The following is an 18016-nucleotide window of genomic DNA, read 5'->3' as shown; positions in this document are numbered from 1 at the left end:
CCAAGTATTTTAGTTGATTAATCAACTAAATAATAATGGAGCAATTACTCAATTAGTAAAATAATGGAGTAACGACAACAGCAAAAAATCTATGTTTTCCAAACGTGGCCTTAAAATACTTCCACAGGTGTTCCTCCAGCTAACTAAAAATCTCCAACTTTGTTCTAGTTTCTAGCGCAAATATCTTAGTACCATTGAAATAAGACAAAACTAACTTAGAAGTAATTTTGTAGCAAGATATAAAAGCTTATTTTAAGTCAATAATTCCTTAATATTGATGAAAAGTGCTAGTTCCATTGACAGATTATTTGTCTTATAACATGGGGAAATGGTCTTATCAGTGAAGTAATCTGCCAATGGAACCAGAACTTTTTCCATTCCTTGCTGTGTTTAACAAATGTCCCTAAATTAATACCAACTGCTTGGTTCCCATATTTCAAGGTCCATTTTTTTTTTTTTTAATATGAGGACAGACCACGTTTGGTTGAGAGTGGTGGTGCAGGATCGAGGCCGTCAAAGCGGGCTTGCTCTTCAGCAAACAGTGGGAGTGTGTAGCTGCCAGCTGATGGATTACCCTGACATCTGCTCCATTCACTCCTCGGCAGCGTTGCTACAACAACCGCAGTCCGCCCCTCAAAAAATGCTCCTCGTTTCACCAAGAGGCCGGGCTGCCTTTTTGTAAAACGGTTACCCCCCCTCAAAAGCCAGATACAATTTGGATGCTGTGTGTTTTGTGGAAGTAACAAAAAAAAGGGAAGGTGGGGAGAGGGCTTTTTACCACTGCTAAGGGATGACGTCCAAGAGGATTTCAATCAGAGTCATAGAATAGGACTTAGCACACAGAATATTTGACCCAAAACATTCCTTAGCTAAACTTTGACTCAGTAGAATGACATTTTGAAAAAGCAGCTGGCCGGAAAGCTTCAGCTGGACTAATACAAAGCTTCGTCGCTAGCGCCGCAGGATTGTCTGACGGCCTCCTGCAGCGCTGGGTTGTTACTGTTAGAACAGAAAGAATACAAACTGTGAGTAAATGTGAAAGACGATATGTTTGTCTTAAACTGTACTGTTTGGTATCTAGGCCAAAAAATTACGTTTTTTATGAGAAAAGAGCACCTGTCTGTCACGTCGCTGCTGTGTACCATGTTGGAGGCTACAAACAGGACTTCTGGATTTCTTTAAATAACAGCTTCCTGTCAGGGATCCTAGGTGAGTTCTAGCCGGACGGTCGCCTTCCCACGCTTTTCTGTTTGAATCAAATCTCACTTTACAGCTCAGTCTGGGCTTTCTCCCATTCACTTGGATTCCCTTAAATTTCTACTGGTTCAATCAGAGCAGAAGGAGGTGTTGTGAACGATGATGTTGATGTTCTGCTGTTTGAGAATTGTAGTCTGCTTGTAGTTTTTGCAACGCCAGCAGAAGAAGCAAGCAAAGCCGTTCAATCCTTGGTAGCATTTCTAAATATTTAATTATCCTTAACAGCATGTTGGAACTTTTCCATTCACTGAGGAGGATGGATGTTCACAGCTCAGGCAATTTCCAGTAAGCTTCATAACGTCCAACTGGCTCCTTACACAGCATTACGAAAGCGAGTCTCAACCAATCGCACATTGAGCGCGTGCAAATGTGTAACTTTACAGCATTTTCGTTAGCTAAAAGATTGGCCCACTGATCGTGGTTCTTATCAATCAGAAACAATAAGAGGAGGAGGAGATGACTCATAATGCTGAAGAATCAGCTACTGCAACATGGCCACCATGACCTAAAAACGACTCAGTCAGCTGGACCTTCACTGCTAAGAAAACTGTGATTGTTTCTCCAATTGCAGCAAGACTGAAGAAACTGGAGTGTCCTGAACATCACGATGAGCGAGTACTGCTGAAGACTGTGTGCGTTACTGATGAGTGCAGTGAGTTGTTTTGTTGTTTAAACATGATCTTGATCTTAATAAAGTAGCAGAATGGTATTTGGCATCAGCACGCTGCCTAAGATGAGACACCACCAGAAATGTTCTAATTATAGATTTTTGCCTTTAGGTTGGAAAGTTCTGTTCCATGAAGCATTCCACTGCATGGAAAGTTAGAAAAACTTTCCAATACATGCCTAATGATACATTTGTTTAATTGCACCACCATTTTTAAAAAAAAAGAATTTGATATCAAATTTCTTCGTTCCAGAGTGGCACATAATTTGCTTCAGTAGAAGACGAAGCAGAGATCCGACTTATTCCCAACATGTCAAGTTATTGGAAAATGAATTGATGTGTTTCTGATGGTAAAATTTCCCGAGTGTGTCGGTGCCAGTGCACCTGTGAACACCTGCGTTACGGTGAAAAAGTTTACCTTGTTCCATACTGAGCCAGCTCTTATCGCTGCAGCTGTCTTATTTCCGTGACTCACACACACACCGTCAAATGCCTGAAGCAGCAATCACACTAAATTAGGTTTCGAAGAAATTTGGTTTGAAGTTTTATGTTCGATCATTTAGATAAGGAACTTCCAGCGTCGCGAGGCGGAGTCCAAACGGCACGGCGGCTCTGGAAACTGTGACGCCCGGCTTTCTACAGAGAACAGTATTTGTCAGCAGGCTGAATATTTATTACTGAAGCCACTTGATAAATGTTATTATTATTTTATCTACTTTGACAGCAGCATTCAGATCGTAATCTTATTTGCCAACAATGACGTTGACTCTGAAGAATGAAGATGAAAGGGGGGGAAAGCGAGGTGTTTATGAAGACTGTCATTAAGGCAATGCATAAATCACACGTATCACAATGTGCACCTGAAACGTCATCTCCAATAAATCAGAACCCGGCTTATTAGTGATGACTGAAAAAAAAAAAAAAGAAGAAGAAAGATGTGTTATTGGTTGGTTAGAATAAGTCGTGGTTGCAACATGTTGGATAATGATAATGGTAATTCCATAGAGCAGCTAAAAAAGAAAAAAACTGTCTGCTCTCTGGAGAAAAGGTTTTCTGTGGATAAATTGTTTTCACAGGGAAGTGAAGGTGAGCATTTTCTATCCAATTTTAACACTGGACTCTGTTGATGTAACTCATCAACAGCTTTTTGCAATTTGTTGTCTTCCTCCTGAAAGACATTCATGTCTCATGTCCATCTGCTGCATACTGAGGTGTCTTCTGGTAAAATAAAGAATATACATAGTAATTCTCTCTCTGAAAAAAAAATTAAAAACTGATGTCCACATATGATATAATGCCCAAAGTGCAACAGTAGGAAGAAAATCATCATCATCATTAAAAAAAAAAAAAAAGTTGACATCAGCAGTATGAGCATTCAAAGAGGATTCTGAGCATGATGGAAGCTCTGCTGGGTGTCCTAAAACAACTCCAGCTCGCATTTTCCTTGGCAGTGTTTACCTTTTCCTCTCATTTATTAACTTCCTAAACTCGCATTTGAAATTTAATGGGGGAAAAAAAGAAGAGACAGAGGAGGAGAAACATCAGAACATCGCCCCGTTGTTGTGGTTACCTCAATGTAGAAGCGATGGTGCGTACAAAGAGTGTGACATTAAGTCATCGAATAGTGTCAGAGTTTTAGTAGGCATTTTGTTTACCCTGCTGTGGTTATTTTATGATCATTGCAAAATCTTGCCACGTTATTTTGGTCTAGTTTCTAGCGCGAATATCTTATTACACTTGAAATAAGACAAAACTTAAAAGTAACTTCTCAGCAAGACATAAAAGCTGTTTCGAGTCAATACATCTTTAATAATGATGAAAAAGTTCTAGTTTCAATAAGATTATTTCACTTGTAACATGGGGAATATGTCTTGTTATAAGTGAAGCAATCTGCCAATGAACTAGAACTTTTTCATCAATTTTAAGGAGTTTTTACTTAAAGAAAGCTCCCATATCTTGCTAAATAAGTTACTTGTAAATTAGTTTTGTCTTATTTCAAGTGTACTAAGAGATTTGCAATAGAAACTAGATGACAAATACTGGGTAAATGTTATGACCAGATAGTAGCATGAAGGATCCATCCTCTTCTCAAGCAGCCGACACACACAAAGATGAACATCTTATAATGTTATTTATTTTAAAAAGATGTATTTTCGACCGAGATGTCACAACAAGTGGCCGAAAACGATAAAGAAAAGGAGACTATCTGAATATTAACCAAAACTTACATATTTGAAAGTAAATAAACCAAATAACAAAAACTTACCTCCCTAATTAGTTAGGAAAACAATGAGAAAACTGTAAGATTTTGTGTTTTTGCAGTGCTGGAGTACTGCAAAGACTTCAGGTTTGTATTTTTTGGATCCACGGGGCTAAACGCTGTCTAAGACGCCTCCCTTCTCCACAAAGGGCTGCAAAGCAAACTGCTCCAGAATAATATGGCAGTGATGGAAGTTAAGGTTTCGTTGACCTGACTATTTGACAACCTTTTTGATCATTCAAACAGTAAAAACATCGACCAAAGCACAAGGCAGCAGAATGCTGATGTAAATGAGGCCCAACCAACCCGCCGTCCTCGAAAAGCAAAGCCCTCACTTTGATTCAATTCAGTTCAGTTTATTTATATACAGCGAATTCACAACAAATGTTGCCTTTAGGCACTTTACAAAAAAAGAAAATCATTTCAATTCAGTCATTTCAGTTCATTTCTGGGGAACTGCTAACACAGATAATGATGCTCTTAGATGAAACAACCCGACCACCATTATGGAGAAATGTCTCAAGAAGAAAAGCAGAAGCAGACTGTGGTCAAAACACCCATCCAACTGAGAACACAGGAACTCCACTTAAAACAACTTTGACGCACTTCTACAAGAATTTGAGTCCAACGAAGAAAGAGAGGAAGAAAGAAAGAAGGAAAGAAAGAAAGAAAGTCCAGCTTCAAACACTCGCCAGAGGTATGAAGACTGAGCTGCAGACGGTTTCCTCCTGAAAAAAAGGTCTAGAAGGAGCCAGGCAACAACCCACAGACTCAGCAGTGGGTGGTGGAGCAGCGAATTAGATGAAAAGCTTTTATACATACCAGAGTACTTAGTTTTGCCAATGACACGGCGTCTGATATCTCTGAGACAATACTGAGAATGACTCGGTGTTTTGGGTCAATGAAAAACGGTAAGAATCCAGCAACTAAACAGGGCAACCGTGATGTTTTAAAGTGCTTTATAAATGAAATCGTTTTGCTCTGTATTGTACTTGTGTGTTTTTGTGTACGTGTATGTACCACATATGGAGGACCACTTTTACAGGGGCTCCTCGATTTTCTTTTTTTAGATTGTTTTGTTTTTTGCAGGTCCTTTTCGCTCTTCGTTAGATTTAGAGGAATTCTGTTTTGGGTTACGGTTAGACTCACTGGTAATGGTTGGGAAACTGTCTGGGCGAGGCATAAATGCAGTTACTAATATGACTGAAAGTCAATATAAAGTCCTCAGTTAGTACAGAAGAACAAGGACGTGTGTGTGTGTGTGTGTGTGTGAGTGTGTGGGTGTGCGCATGTGCGTGTGTGTGAATATCTGGCTGCTGACTCTGCTTTGGCCATTTTTCTAAATATTTACAGATCCCCAAAATACAATACAAACCTCTTGAAAGATTTTTTTGATCCTCCATCTGTGATACGTGTTAACTATGATTATGTTTAATTATTGTACAGGTTATACCTGGACCAGTTGTCTTCAGGTATATGGAGGATAGATCTTATATTTTGTGTCAGATCTCACACATGTGATGACTTGGTCTCTGAAAAGCTAACTCTTGCTATTTAGGTGAAACTGCCCATTTAGCCCATATCACAAACCGCCACTGTGTGCACGTTTTCGAAAAATGTTTTATCATCTCGAACCAAACATGCCTGAAGATTCTCAGCATTCCAAGTTTTCATATTCAGGAATGCTTAAAGCAGTGCTTCTCAGTTCCAGTCCTCAGGCTGGAACTGAGGATGTGTCTCTATTCCAGAACAGCTGATTCAAATAATTGCATGACCACCAAGTACTGCAGAAGGGAAACACCTAAAACATGCAGGGCAGGGGGGCCTGAGGACCGGAATTGAGAAACACTGGTTTAAAGGAAGTCATTTTGTTTTAAACGTTACTTTAGAAACGTCCCTCTGCATTAATTTCCTGTGGAACGAGGCGACAATTGCTTCTCCTCCTCCACCCAAGCAACCGGCATAACTTGCACATGCGAAATTTCGCGCTCGTATATATGAATATTTTCAACTTTCGTTGCTGCTGGTTCATGGGAACCTGCAATGTTTTGCTGTCTTTTGTTGCTCCCTCTGTGTCGGGGCCCAAAACGACCTGCTGTGAACCAGGCAGCCCTGCTGGGCTTTTAGGTCAAAACAGGTAGCTGGTCCAATCTGCTACCGGTTTTAAAGATGTCTTTATTCAGACACTCAAAGATGCTTTACGGTGAAATTGGTCATTCCTGTTCACACAGACTTTCACAAGATGACACACAGGGTTTGGATGTGAGGTGGCTCTCATGATGAGCCCACCAGGTGCGCGGTTCCACCGGGTGTTTGCTAACTGCTGCCGCCGCTAGTCTGAAGGAGCTGTGTGAGGGAGCGCTGAAGCTGTAGCTCAGAGGAGCAGCTTCATCTCAAAAGTGGCGCTCGGTCCACCCAGGCATTTTGCACAGCTGAATGGTTGCCACGGAGATTCAAGGATTTTCTCAAATGTTAACATTTTCAGATTAAAAGCATGCGTTAAATTGGCAGCCCTAGTTTAGATATTAACTAAAATTTCTAATTCTACTGGTGAGGAATACGCTATTCAGATTTCCTCCTGTTGCCATGGTGAACCATGTTTATTGCCTTCTTGTATGCTTTTACATTCTGATATCAGAAGACATAAAATTCAAACGTCAAACAGCAAAGACTTCAAATCTCGTTTTTATTCTATTAAACAAGATTATGGGGTGTTCTTTTTGCTTTTGCTGGCCTTGTGTTGTCATTAAGTGTTGATGTGTGAAGCCGACCGCCACAGTTTGTCAGTTTCCGTTCCAGGGATGGTTTATGGTTTTGTTTCCACACCAGTTGGATCACAGGAATGAGAAAATGACGGTAAGTCATCCAGAACGGAAGCTCTTGAACTTGGCAAATGAAAATTAAGTCAAAAAAAAACAAAAAAAACAAGTAAGATTCAATTTCATGTTCGTCTTTCTGAGATAGAAAATGAAAAGCCATTCTTCTTGACATAATGCATTCTGCTTTCCCATGACTGCCTCATGTTGCTTTTTGCTGCCTCCCCCCTCCCCTCAATCACTGTTTAGACAGCTTGAGGCTCCTCAAGAACGGAAAGTTTATATTTATTCTGAGGCTTTGAAACTCATTCCAAGTAAAGCTAAGGGATCTGTTTCCTGCAGAAACAAACTTTTATCTTTGGGGCAGAAAGTCGTCTAATTGAGACAGCAAGGTGTACAGGTATCGCTTTTGATTCGAGTCTGTCACTGATAATGTGACCGGTATTGTTAACTGGTGTTCAAACTGATCAAAAGTGTCCAGTAATGTGCATTGTCTTGTCTCCATTTCCACCTTGGACATATTCCAGCAGTAGTTATCTGGAGCGATGATTGTCTGGGAGTTTATTTATTTTTTTCTGAGCAGAAAAATACAGCTGGCCTGACCAGTGATGGCAGATTTAGGTCTGCAGAAACAGCTGATGAGCCACCAGAAGAGCCGTCATCGTCTGCTAGCATTAATTAATTAATTTATTTTTTTTGCTCTTCATTAGAGGGTTTTATCAATCAATCAATCAAATTTTATTTGTAAAGCACATTTCAGCAGCAAGGCATTTCAAAGTGCTTTACATAATTAAAATAAAAACAGCATGTAATAAACAGTGAGAAAGAGAAAGAGATGTACCTTTCAAAAGAAAGCATCTCTCAGGTTCCTCATGTTCCTCCTATCCCAGAGCAAAGTGCATCATTGGGATTGTAACAGTGGTCAATTCCAAGTCAAGTCTAAACTCTCTGACGATGAAAACATGTTCAACATGTTCCCATCCAGTCCAGTGTGTCTACGACATGTCTTTATTCAGACACTCAAAGACGCTTTACAGTGAAATTGGTCATTCCTTTTCACACAGACTTTCACAAGATGACACACAGGGTTTGGATGTGAGGTGGCTCTCATGATGAGCCCAGCAGGTGCGGGGTTCCACTGGGTGTTTGCTAACTGCTGCTGCCGCTAGTCTGAAGGAGCTGTGTGAGGGAGCGCTGAAGCTGCAGCTCAGAGGAGCAGCTTCATCTCAAAAGTGGCGCTCGGTCCACCCAGGCATTTTGCACAGCTGAATGGTTGCCACGGAGATGCAAGGATTTTCTCAAATGTGCCTGAAATGATCAAAGCAACACTCCAGGTGTGCTTTTGATCAGGTAGGAACATTACCGGTAAGGTAGAAAAAAAGAGCAGAAAGGTAACTGAAGAAAATGACTTTCACTGGTGCTCAGCATGTATCAAGTGTCCAAAGATGGACAGAAAACTGAAACAGGAGGTTACAGTGGATCATCCTGCACTAGTTCAGTATTAATGCTCTTCATGTGTTGATTGCATATTGTCCCATCCAGCTGACGTCTAAAAAGGATCAAAGGTTCTTTTTTCATTTTGTAGATTTGGTCCTTAAAATACCAAAATTTCCACTTAACTTAATATTTTGGTCTGTCTGAAGATGTCATTTTTAAATATTAAATGATTGATAATTTGATTGGTACTTCTGTAGACTTTTTACCAAATACTGTTTTTTTACTCTTACTTGAGTAATGTCTTGGACAGTTACTTTTTACTTTAAGATTTTTTTGGCCTTTATTTGAAAGTGTTAGGACAGGAAAGTAGGGTAACGAGAGAGAGGGAAGACGTGTCAAACATCACCAGGTCGTGAATCAAACCTGCGATGGCTGTGTAGGGTCTCCTTATGTGGGTTGTGCATAACCCCTCCGCCACCACAGCACACCTACTTTTTACTTTTACTTGAGTAAAAATATGTTAAAGTAGTGCCACTCTTAGTTGAGTACAATTTTTGGGTCCGCTGCCCACCACTGAATGTCAACATCAGGATTTGCTCATCCCTAGTTGATCTGGTAATTCAACTTTTACCTGGGAGTCGTGTCTGGAGATCCGAACACAAAGTTTGAGACCCGCTGGTCTGTAAAAAAGTACGATTTGCAGGTTTGTCGTACTGCAGACAGTTAAAAGTCACGGCATGTCATGTCATGAGGACAGGACTGAGCAAGAATTCCTGAGTTGTTCTCCGTCAGTAGTAAAAACACTCCATCCAGCCAGGACTCCCACACACAGTCAGGCCAGTGTAAAGTGGTCATGCATCCCGGCAAATCTGTCACCAGACGCTTAGTGTGTCTCCCCCAGCCGCTGACGGCCGCAGTCTGAGCCCTTTGTCCGCCTGACTGCTGCACAACAGGCAGAGATTCACATTCCCCTCAACCTAAAGGCTGCACTCTGCGCCGCTCTGCAGGGGGAATATTTTTATGACACATATTTGATCTTCTCAGCTTGTCATCCAGTAACAGAACGCTCGTCAGCTGTGGACAGGGTGCTGTACTCAGCTTGATGATCAGAACTGGGGCATTTGGTGTTCGGTTTGAACACACCACTACCTGCCCTGGGAGCGAGGAGCACATAAATCACCGAGGGGCTTCCTGCTCTGATTCACCGTTGTGTCAGATGTTATCAGCACATGCCAACCCCCGTCCAACGGAGAGTAAAACTGCCTGTTACGCTGACAAGTATTTAAAGTAGACCGAGTACTTAAAAAGCGGAATGGGCAAGCTCTTCGTCACTACAAAACTCTGTGCATTACTAGGCTTTGAGAAATTTATTAGCCTAAAATTCCTTTGCAAAAGACGTTCACATTCCTGAGCTGACTTGTTATTTACAGCATCAAGAGCTCACAGAGCCAAGCAGACTGACCAAGGAAGCCGGAGCTGTGGCGTAACTCGGCGAGTAATACTCAGAATTTGGAAACATCTTTCCAGAATTTGTTGTCACATAAAATCTCAGTAAAATATCTGAAATTTTTAGCTTGTAATTGACCAAATCTTAAAGCATTAAAGGGACACAAACACATGAGCACACAGAGTTCTAATTTTAAAGTATTGTCATCAAACTTTAATAATAAATGTCCCTTTAACTTACTGTTAACTAATCTGTGAAAATGAGCCATGTTTTTTTTTTTTTTTTGCCTGATTGATTTATTGTGATACCCCCGAATAATGGTCTGTCTGTGTGTAATTTGTTCTCAGTCAATTTTTTTTCTTTTAGAAAACATTAGAGATCAGCCAACATCATGAAGATTTAAAAAACAACAACAAGAGGTTATGGAGAAAAGTGACTATAAAAAGATTTTCTAACTTTTGAAATTCTATTAGTATTTCAATATAAGAGTTTTACACACAAAAAAATGTGCGGGTTGGGATTTTAGTAAATGAATCTAAAAGATGCGAGTGCAAAGTCTTATGAATACAATTCTAATTTGTACAATTACGAAGTTATCCCTGCAGAGAAAACTTCACTTGAGTAAACAAGAGTTGAAGTGATGTGGTAGGGGAGAGTAATCAAACCCGATCATACAAAACACAACATTTTCCAAATTCAAAGATGGCTGGCGACAGTGGACCAGCCGGGTGGAGCTGCCAGCTCAGCCGAAGCATCACAGGAAAAGTCAATAACCTGTGTATAAAAAAAATACTATTTTAAATATTATACTTGGACTTACTGCTATAGTTTTGAAGCTAACAACAGACCTGTGATTTAAGCTAGTGCTAGCATTAGAAGTTGGCTTGTGCTTATTAATGGGCACTGAGGTGAAAAACTAAGATATTTATTTTAGGACATTGATAAAAATTAGGCTTTTATCAATTTATTCATTTTATTGTATAAATCGTTTAGTGTACAAATTGCTAATCCTTCTCAGTCATGCACATTTGTTCTTTGGTTTTGTTATTTTTTTACTAAACAGGTGAGAAATCAATCAATGTATCAGTGGAAAACCCTGTTTATCATAAATGACATTCTGATATGTATGTTTACAAAGACTTTTCCACCATAAACAAGTGACTCCGTGTTGCGGTACCATGCTAACTAGCCCGGGCATTCATGGGAGGGAGAGGTGTTGGTATTTTGGGCCATTAGAGGTGGTCCACTATACCAACTCACACCACATAAATAATGAAGTAATTTGCTATTGAATTAACGCCAAGGGTAAAAGGAATTCAAATAGAACAGGGTCCAGAACGATGGACTCTGGGGAACACAAGCTGTCTTAACGTCAACTATTGTAATAAATAAATACTTTTTCTTGCAAACACTAGAGTGAAAATATGGATTGTGATTGACTGGAAATGTGTAAATGCACCATCAGCAAGACACTGAATGTGCCAAAAATGCACAAAAATATAAAAAATGTTTGGATATCATTAATACTTTTTTATAAAGAAGATGATTTTTATGGTGACCTTGGTGATTTGGGACCACTAAGGGAAATAAGGATTTTTTTTCTTTCTTTCTGTGTATGTGAGAGATAATTTCCTAATCACCATCTAAGTCAACATTTTGATCATCAGAAATAATGATGTGGCATCACTCCAGAGATGCCACAATAAAACTATTCCTGAATCTGGCAACAATGTGAAAGCAGCAGAATATGAAGGAAATTAAATGATGACATTATTAATAAAACATTTTAAACTGTAATTACAGTTGGATTAAAATGTGTGGTTTTAATGAAAGCCAATAGAATAGCTTTGGCCATGAAGGTCAGCAGGGGGAATATTTGATACAACATAAAAACATACAGATGATTTTGGTGGTAATCTTCCACACATCCAACCCATTTAGTATTTATTTTACAAAATTATTGAATGAAATAATGACAAAACTAGAGTCAAATCAAATTCCAAAACAACATAAGATCCTAACAAGTTGAAATGATTATCATATATTTTGAATATGTCACACATGTTGGTAAAAAAAACCCCCAGAAGCTTGAACAACCCGGGTCTCAGAAAGGTTCTACCGACTTCTGACACGTCTTACTGCTGCTCTTTAACAAGTGACAAGTCTGCAATGCGTGAACGCAGAAGTTACTTTCTATTGGTTTTAAATAAGTTGTGCAAAAGGTACCAGAAATAATCGACGCAAGACAAAAAAGTGGAAGCTGTTGTCACCACAGCAAACCCATCCTCTGCTGTGAAACCAGCAGTCTGCAAAGATAAGCAGAGAGAAAATCGCAGCGCCTCCGGGCCGAGACAGAGCTGATAATAGCTCCACTGCACCCACTGTGGTATGCAGAGAGTAATTACTGAACGACCTGTACTTTCTTGCTGCCGTACAAAAATGTTTCAGCACCTCTGAAGATTAAGACGGAAAGATTTTTTGTAATTATTTATTTGCTCTATTGTTGTTTTTTATTCACACAACACCTACTTCATTACGACAGGTTTCCAAATCACACGCATTCAAAGTTGAGCTCAGAAGTATTCATACCCCTGTCACATTTACGTATAATTAATAATTTAATCTGACCAGCTTGTAGCTCTTGTGGCCTTAATTCACAGGTAGCTGGAACAAAGCTACATGCAGGAAAAGATTCAGGTCTGGGAATCAAACCTGAGATAAATACGTTAGCGATTGTTACCTCTGTCTGTTTGGCGCCTCCTCCCTTCATTCAGAAACAAACTTCTAAGTTAAAGAAAAATAACTTTATCTTGAACAGTGCCAGGGGAATAACATATAGGTTAGAGCTCAACCGTGAGAACTTCAGTGGTGGCAATAAAAACTGACACTTTGTTAAAAAGGACAAGCCTTCACAAGGGTCAAACGTAAAGGTACAGATATGGTGGAGTTATAAATAAAATATTACCGTGTAGCATTTTCTTTAAAAGGGCAGAATTATCTCAAATCAACTTTTTTTTAACTTTATATCAAAGTTAAAAAAAGTTCAAAGTTGTGATAAGTAAAGTTATTTACTTATCACAAACCTACCTGCAGTGTTGACTTCCCCACTCAGATCCTTCAGACTAGCCAGCAACAATTAGCAAACATCTGGTGGAGTCCTGCTTCTGCTGAATTCATTATAAGAGCTGCTTCTCAGTGCAACGCACTTAATAATGTTCCTAAAGGGATAGAGGCACGACATGATGACTTCCTGAAGACGAGGTTTCAGAAAGAGCAGGAGTTTTTAAAGTGGAACTTGACCCCATCTCCTAACTCTCCACTGGGTGGGCAGGGGGAAGGAGGAAGAGGAAGAGGGCAAATTTTCTGTCAAAATTTGCACAGAAACAAAGATAGAACTCTAAATATCTTTTTTTAAAACGTTTATTTGGGGGTGAGTTTAATTTTAAAGAGACAGAGCCCCAGTTTCAAGGTATTAAACCACAAAATCAAATTTCTTTTCAGTCATATTTAATATACGTAGCATTTATTGAAATTACTTGATCCTGCTATAGAATGGGACTATATGTGACTTCATCAGAATGTCCAAATCGTCTGCCAGCCTGTCATTTAGACCCCCTCCCCACACAACCTCTTACAGCCTCCCCTCTTTGATCCCCCCTAATTTCTATCATCTTCTCTTCTCTCACCACAGGAACTGTCCCTTCATCCCTCCAAACTGCTGCCATTACTCCAACCCTGAACTTTTTTTTTTTACCCCAGACCCCTCTGACTTCAATAACTACTGTCCTATTTCCAATCTACATTTCCTTCCCAAAATCCGTGAAAAAATAAAATAAAATAAAATAATTACCTCCCAACTTCACTCCCATCCATCCTGCAATAATCTTTGCGAACATTTCCAGTCTAATTTTCACACTGAAACGGCGCTCACCGAAATCACAAGCGGTCTCCTCATGGCAGCTGATTCCAGACTTCTCGCCATCCTCATCCTCCTTGACTCGTGTGCCGCGTTGTTTCTTTTAACTGATTTTATGCATTTCGTTTCGTGCCCTTGAGTGTCAAGAAGTGTCTAAAGGGAAGATGCTTTAGATACAAAAAGAGATTGTAAAAGGAGATAAAATGAATTAAGTTTGTTATTCTACACAATTATATTTCTTCAAGTTTTCAATTTGAAAAAGCTTAGAAAAAGCTCGAGGGTTTTGAAAATTTCTTATATAATGCCTGTGAAATTATGATAAGCTTCTCCATCTAAATAGCTACTGATAACGATATATAGCAAAACAGATAACCCTGTGTTTTGTGGATGAAGACTGTGTGTAGACTTCAGGTGAAAATTTGTGACCTCGCCTTTCTTTGTAGAGATCTAGACGCTTTGAGCTTTATAATCGTTGCCCTTCTCTGACTTTTGGGTGATGCAGCTGACCGGAGGATCAAAGGCGGCCATTGTACCTGTGCGAGCATCAATTGTTGAGTACAAAGGCCTCTACAGTCTGCAGACCTTCAGCGTGGTTGACCTGTGGCATCTGAGCCGGCTCTGAGGCAAACCCACCCAGCCTCGACAAACACACTGCTGGATGACTTCAAACGCCGCACTCACTTCTGAACTTCATTAGCTCACATGAAAGACGAGCAGTTTTCCTTTGAGGCAGACCGTTTTGTTTGATCCAATGCAGTGACTTATATGGGAACGGCGCAGATTTAGGCTTTTCCTCGTCTCACCGCTGTGCATGTCGGCAACGGTGGATACACAGTTCCTAGTAATTCAGGTTAAGCTTTCCGTGGAGATGTTGTTCGCTGAAACTATGATTTGACTAGCTGAAAAACAAATATTCCACATCACTCACTTTAAACTTCTCCACAACTTGCTTCCCGACCTCTCTGCTGTGTTCAGAAAGACTTGTAATTAGGATTCCTTCAAGGAAAACCACGAGTAATATTCTCTTCTGCCATCCTGTATGCGTAAACGCAGTTTAAAATGGTTCAGGTTAAATCCTGCAAAACTGCACCATCTGCTGGTCAAAAGTTATACTGCATTCACCCTTAGAAAACAAGGTATAAAATATGTTTATGGTTCTCATTTATGCATATTATTGAACTATGTTCATTGTAGGTCACGATGGTTCTGCTGTTCTGTCGTTGTTGTCGTGTTTTAGACGTGTTTAACTCATGAAAGTATGTCAAAATATGTGAAATTCCCGCGTAGTAGCACTTTGGCTCCTCCAGGTTTCTGCCAGACTGACCTTACCTTTGTTCTTATTGTGTGAAAAAGCAGGTATGTTTTACCAAGTAACACTTTGTTATTTTAGCAGATGGTTAGATTGAGTTGTACATATACACTGTTTTATTAAGACAGTCAGTAGTAGACTTAAACTGTTCAATTGTTCTGGACTGTATGAGCAAGTTCTGAGTTAAAAGCGCGGGGTTTTTTTTCTCCCCTGTTTTATGTCAGGTACAACTGAAATCTACCTTTGTTGAACTGATAATTCTACATACAAAAAATGTTTTACTCTTATGACACTTTCTCTTAATGTTATGTTAGGTGGAGGAAAATGTTGATTAAACCGAAAAGGGACAACATTGATTTACAGGAAACACATTTGGTGGGTTTAGAACATGAGAAACTTAGAAGATAAGGTTTCAACCATGTCTTCACCTCTTCAAATGACACAGCTAAAGTCACACTGGTTGGTTTTTGATGACTCCGGGTCAAAATGGTTGAATTATGTCCAAAATGTCGGACCTGATTTTTTGCAATGATCTAATATTTATTTTTTTTCACCTATAGGAGAGTATACTGATGTTGCAGTCTTACTCAAGTTTATTTCTGATGTACAAACCTGAAGTTTATATAAACTTGTATAAACCTGTTTATACAATTTATCTTATCCTTATTAAAAAGGATAACTTATCTTTTCCTTACTAAAAATAAGGATAAGATATCCTTATTGTTCTGACATTTGGCAAATAAAAATAACTCAGTCCTGGCTGAGCTAGAACAGAAAATAAGTTTGAGTGTTTAGTTGTGGAAGCAGTGAAAGGGTTAAATAAAAACATCACTAAAAGTTCAGTTCTTTTAGTGATTTTGAGTCATTTCAGAGTCTCGTCCTACATGTCGGGGACCACCGAGCTGCTGGACAGGTTGGCCCTTGAAATAACAGCGTTACCCACACTGGTATCAGTCCGGCTGTTTATTTAGTGACGTGTGAGAAAACTCCCCTCCCTGGTTTCCAGTTGATACACCATCTATTGGGATATATTATTAGGCTGGGTTGCACAGGACAAACGAACACTTTCCGGGTGGTGACACTAAAAAGGTGGAGTGCACACACCACTCACTGATAAATACAGGGAGAAAAACAGGCCAGAGTGTGAAGCATTTTATTCCAATAATGGCGTCAAAGGCTGGCATCATGTCAAGAAACGCAGAATTCGTAATGTTTATTCCAACCATACATCGGCGGTGAAGGACGGGTCTGCTGCCACCAGTAGGTGGAGATGTTGGCCCGTTCTGAATCAAGTCAGGTTATGTGGGTTTGGTTTATTGAATGGAATTGAAACAGCCTTTATTGTTCCACAAAGGGGAAATATATTATTTTAGGTGTTATGTGAACAATCTAGTCTGCATATTATAGAAGGAATTGAGTGTTTAGACTCTTCTATTCACACAGGAAACTTTCTTCTTTAAAAAGGAGAGGACACAGAGATGATCAGAAACAGAAACACGTGGGCGTTCGTCAAGGCAAGCCCAATATAGGCTTTCATATACAGAACTAGAAATAGCTGATTTTAATACATAAAAATTACTAAATGTATGAATAACCTGGTGAAAGTATGACTGAAAAATTAACACCCATTCTCCCCCTTATGACTAGCAAAATAAACTATATGAACAGCACCACATAAAAAGTCAATTTGATATCAAGTTTATTTGTATAGTACATTCCAGCAACAAGGCATTTCATCATAAAAACACAAAACGGTAAAAACAACAACAACATACAGTCACCAACTGAGAAACCAGGAACAAACTTTACATTTTGATGAGTGACATCATCAAAATCATCACAAATGATCGGCAATATTTCATTTATTATGTTTCAAAAGCAACTCTAAGCAGGTGTTTTTATAAGGAACTCTGCGTTTCGGCTGTTTTGCAGTTTTCTGGATGTTTGTTCCAGGTTTGTGGTGCATAGAAGCTGAATGCTGCGTCTCCATGTTTGGTTCTGGTTCTGGTGATGCGGAGCAGAACCAGAAGATGGTTGATACAACAACAGCAGATCTTTAGTGTATTTAAGTTCCTTCACAAAATATCACACTAAATTTTCTATACCTAAATTTTCATTTTGGTTCAATTGTTACAAAAAATTCTCAAGATCTTCCGTCCATCGCATCTACAAATGTAGTATGTTTGAATAATATGTGACCAGCCATAGATGAGTCAAACTGAACTTCCGTATGCAATTTAGTCGAGATGTCAAGATATCCACATCTTGAAAAGCCAGATATTTTTAAGTTTCAAAAAGAAAAGCATTTAGCACCTTATGAGTTATTTGTTTTTCTGTCTTTGGTGTTACATCTTATTGGATGTAATGAAGATGTAGAGCCGGGACAGGAAAGAGGTAAACGTTCCCTTCCTCAACAACTTCATCTCCACATCTATCAGGAAGTCCTTGGGGTCGCCGACTTTCCTCTGCAAATAAACGGCACCTGTGAAACTGTTCAGCTTGCGGGCGCTAAAGTAGCCCCCTTCGTTCCCTTTGACGATGCTGATGACAATGTTGTCACCAGAGTAGACAGGCGACGGTCCAATCCGGAAGATCTGAGCCGGAGTGATGGCGTTGGTCTTGAAGTTCAGCTGATGGTACGTGATCCGCAAGGGCGAGTTCTGACAGTCTATGGAGTTGGGAGGACAACCGATCCGCTCGCAGTGTCTGAAAATAATACAGTACGAGAAAAGAAATGTAGAAGCAACTGTTGTAGTGTATATGTGTTTTATTTAGCCAGGAAAATTATTCATTCAGATTAAGAACCTCTTTTCCAAGAGTGACCTGCTCGTTTTGGCTGTAGCCGAAATGACAGGAAGACAGGTTGTTAGACAGGGAGAAGACATGTCAACAGGCTGCGATTCGAAC

The 18016-nt window shown here is 39.6% G+C and overlaps 1 protein-coding gene across 1 annotated transcript in view; it reads right to left on the bottom strand.

Moving 5' to 3' along the window:
- Nucleotides 1-16791: 16791 nt before the first annotated feature.
- The window catches only part of fbln2 (fibulin 2), a 28084-nt gene continuing 26859 nt past the window's right edge, over nucleotides 16792-18016 (bottom strand). The window contains exon 16 of the mRNA XM_014991740.2: nucleotides 16792-17815. Coding sequence (XP_014847226.2) covers nucleotides 17455-17815 — 361 coding nt within the window. The 3' untranslated portion in view covers nucleotides 16792-17454. The remainder of the gene's footprint in view (nucleotides 17816-18016) is intronic.

Source organism: Poecilia mexicana, unplaced genomic scaffold, assembly GCF_051168715.1.
Source record: "Poecilia mexicana isolate PSO_F unplaced genomic scaffold, ASM5116871v1 scaffold_5, whole genome shotgun sequence".
NCBI classification, from domain to species: domain Eukaryota; kingdom Metazoa; phylum Chordata; class Actinopteri; order Cyprinodontiformes; family Poeciliidae; genus Poecilia; species Poecilia mexicana.
This window is presented reverse-complemented; position numbering and strand designations above follow the sequence as displayed.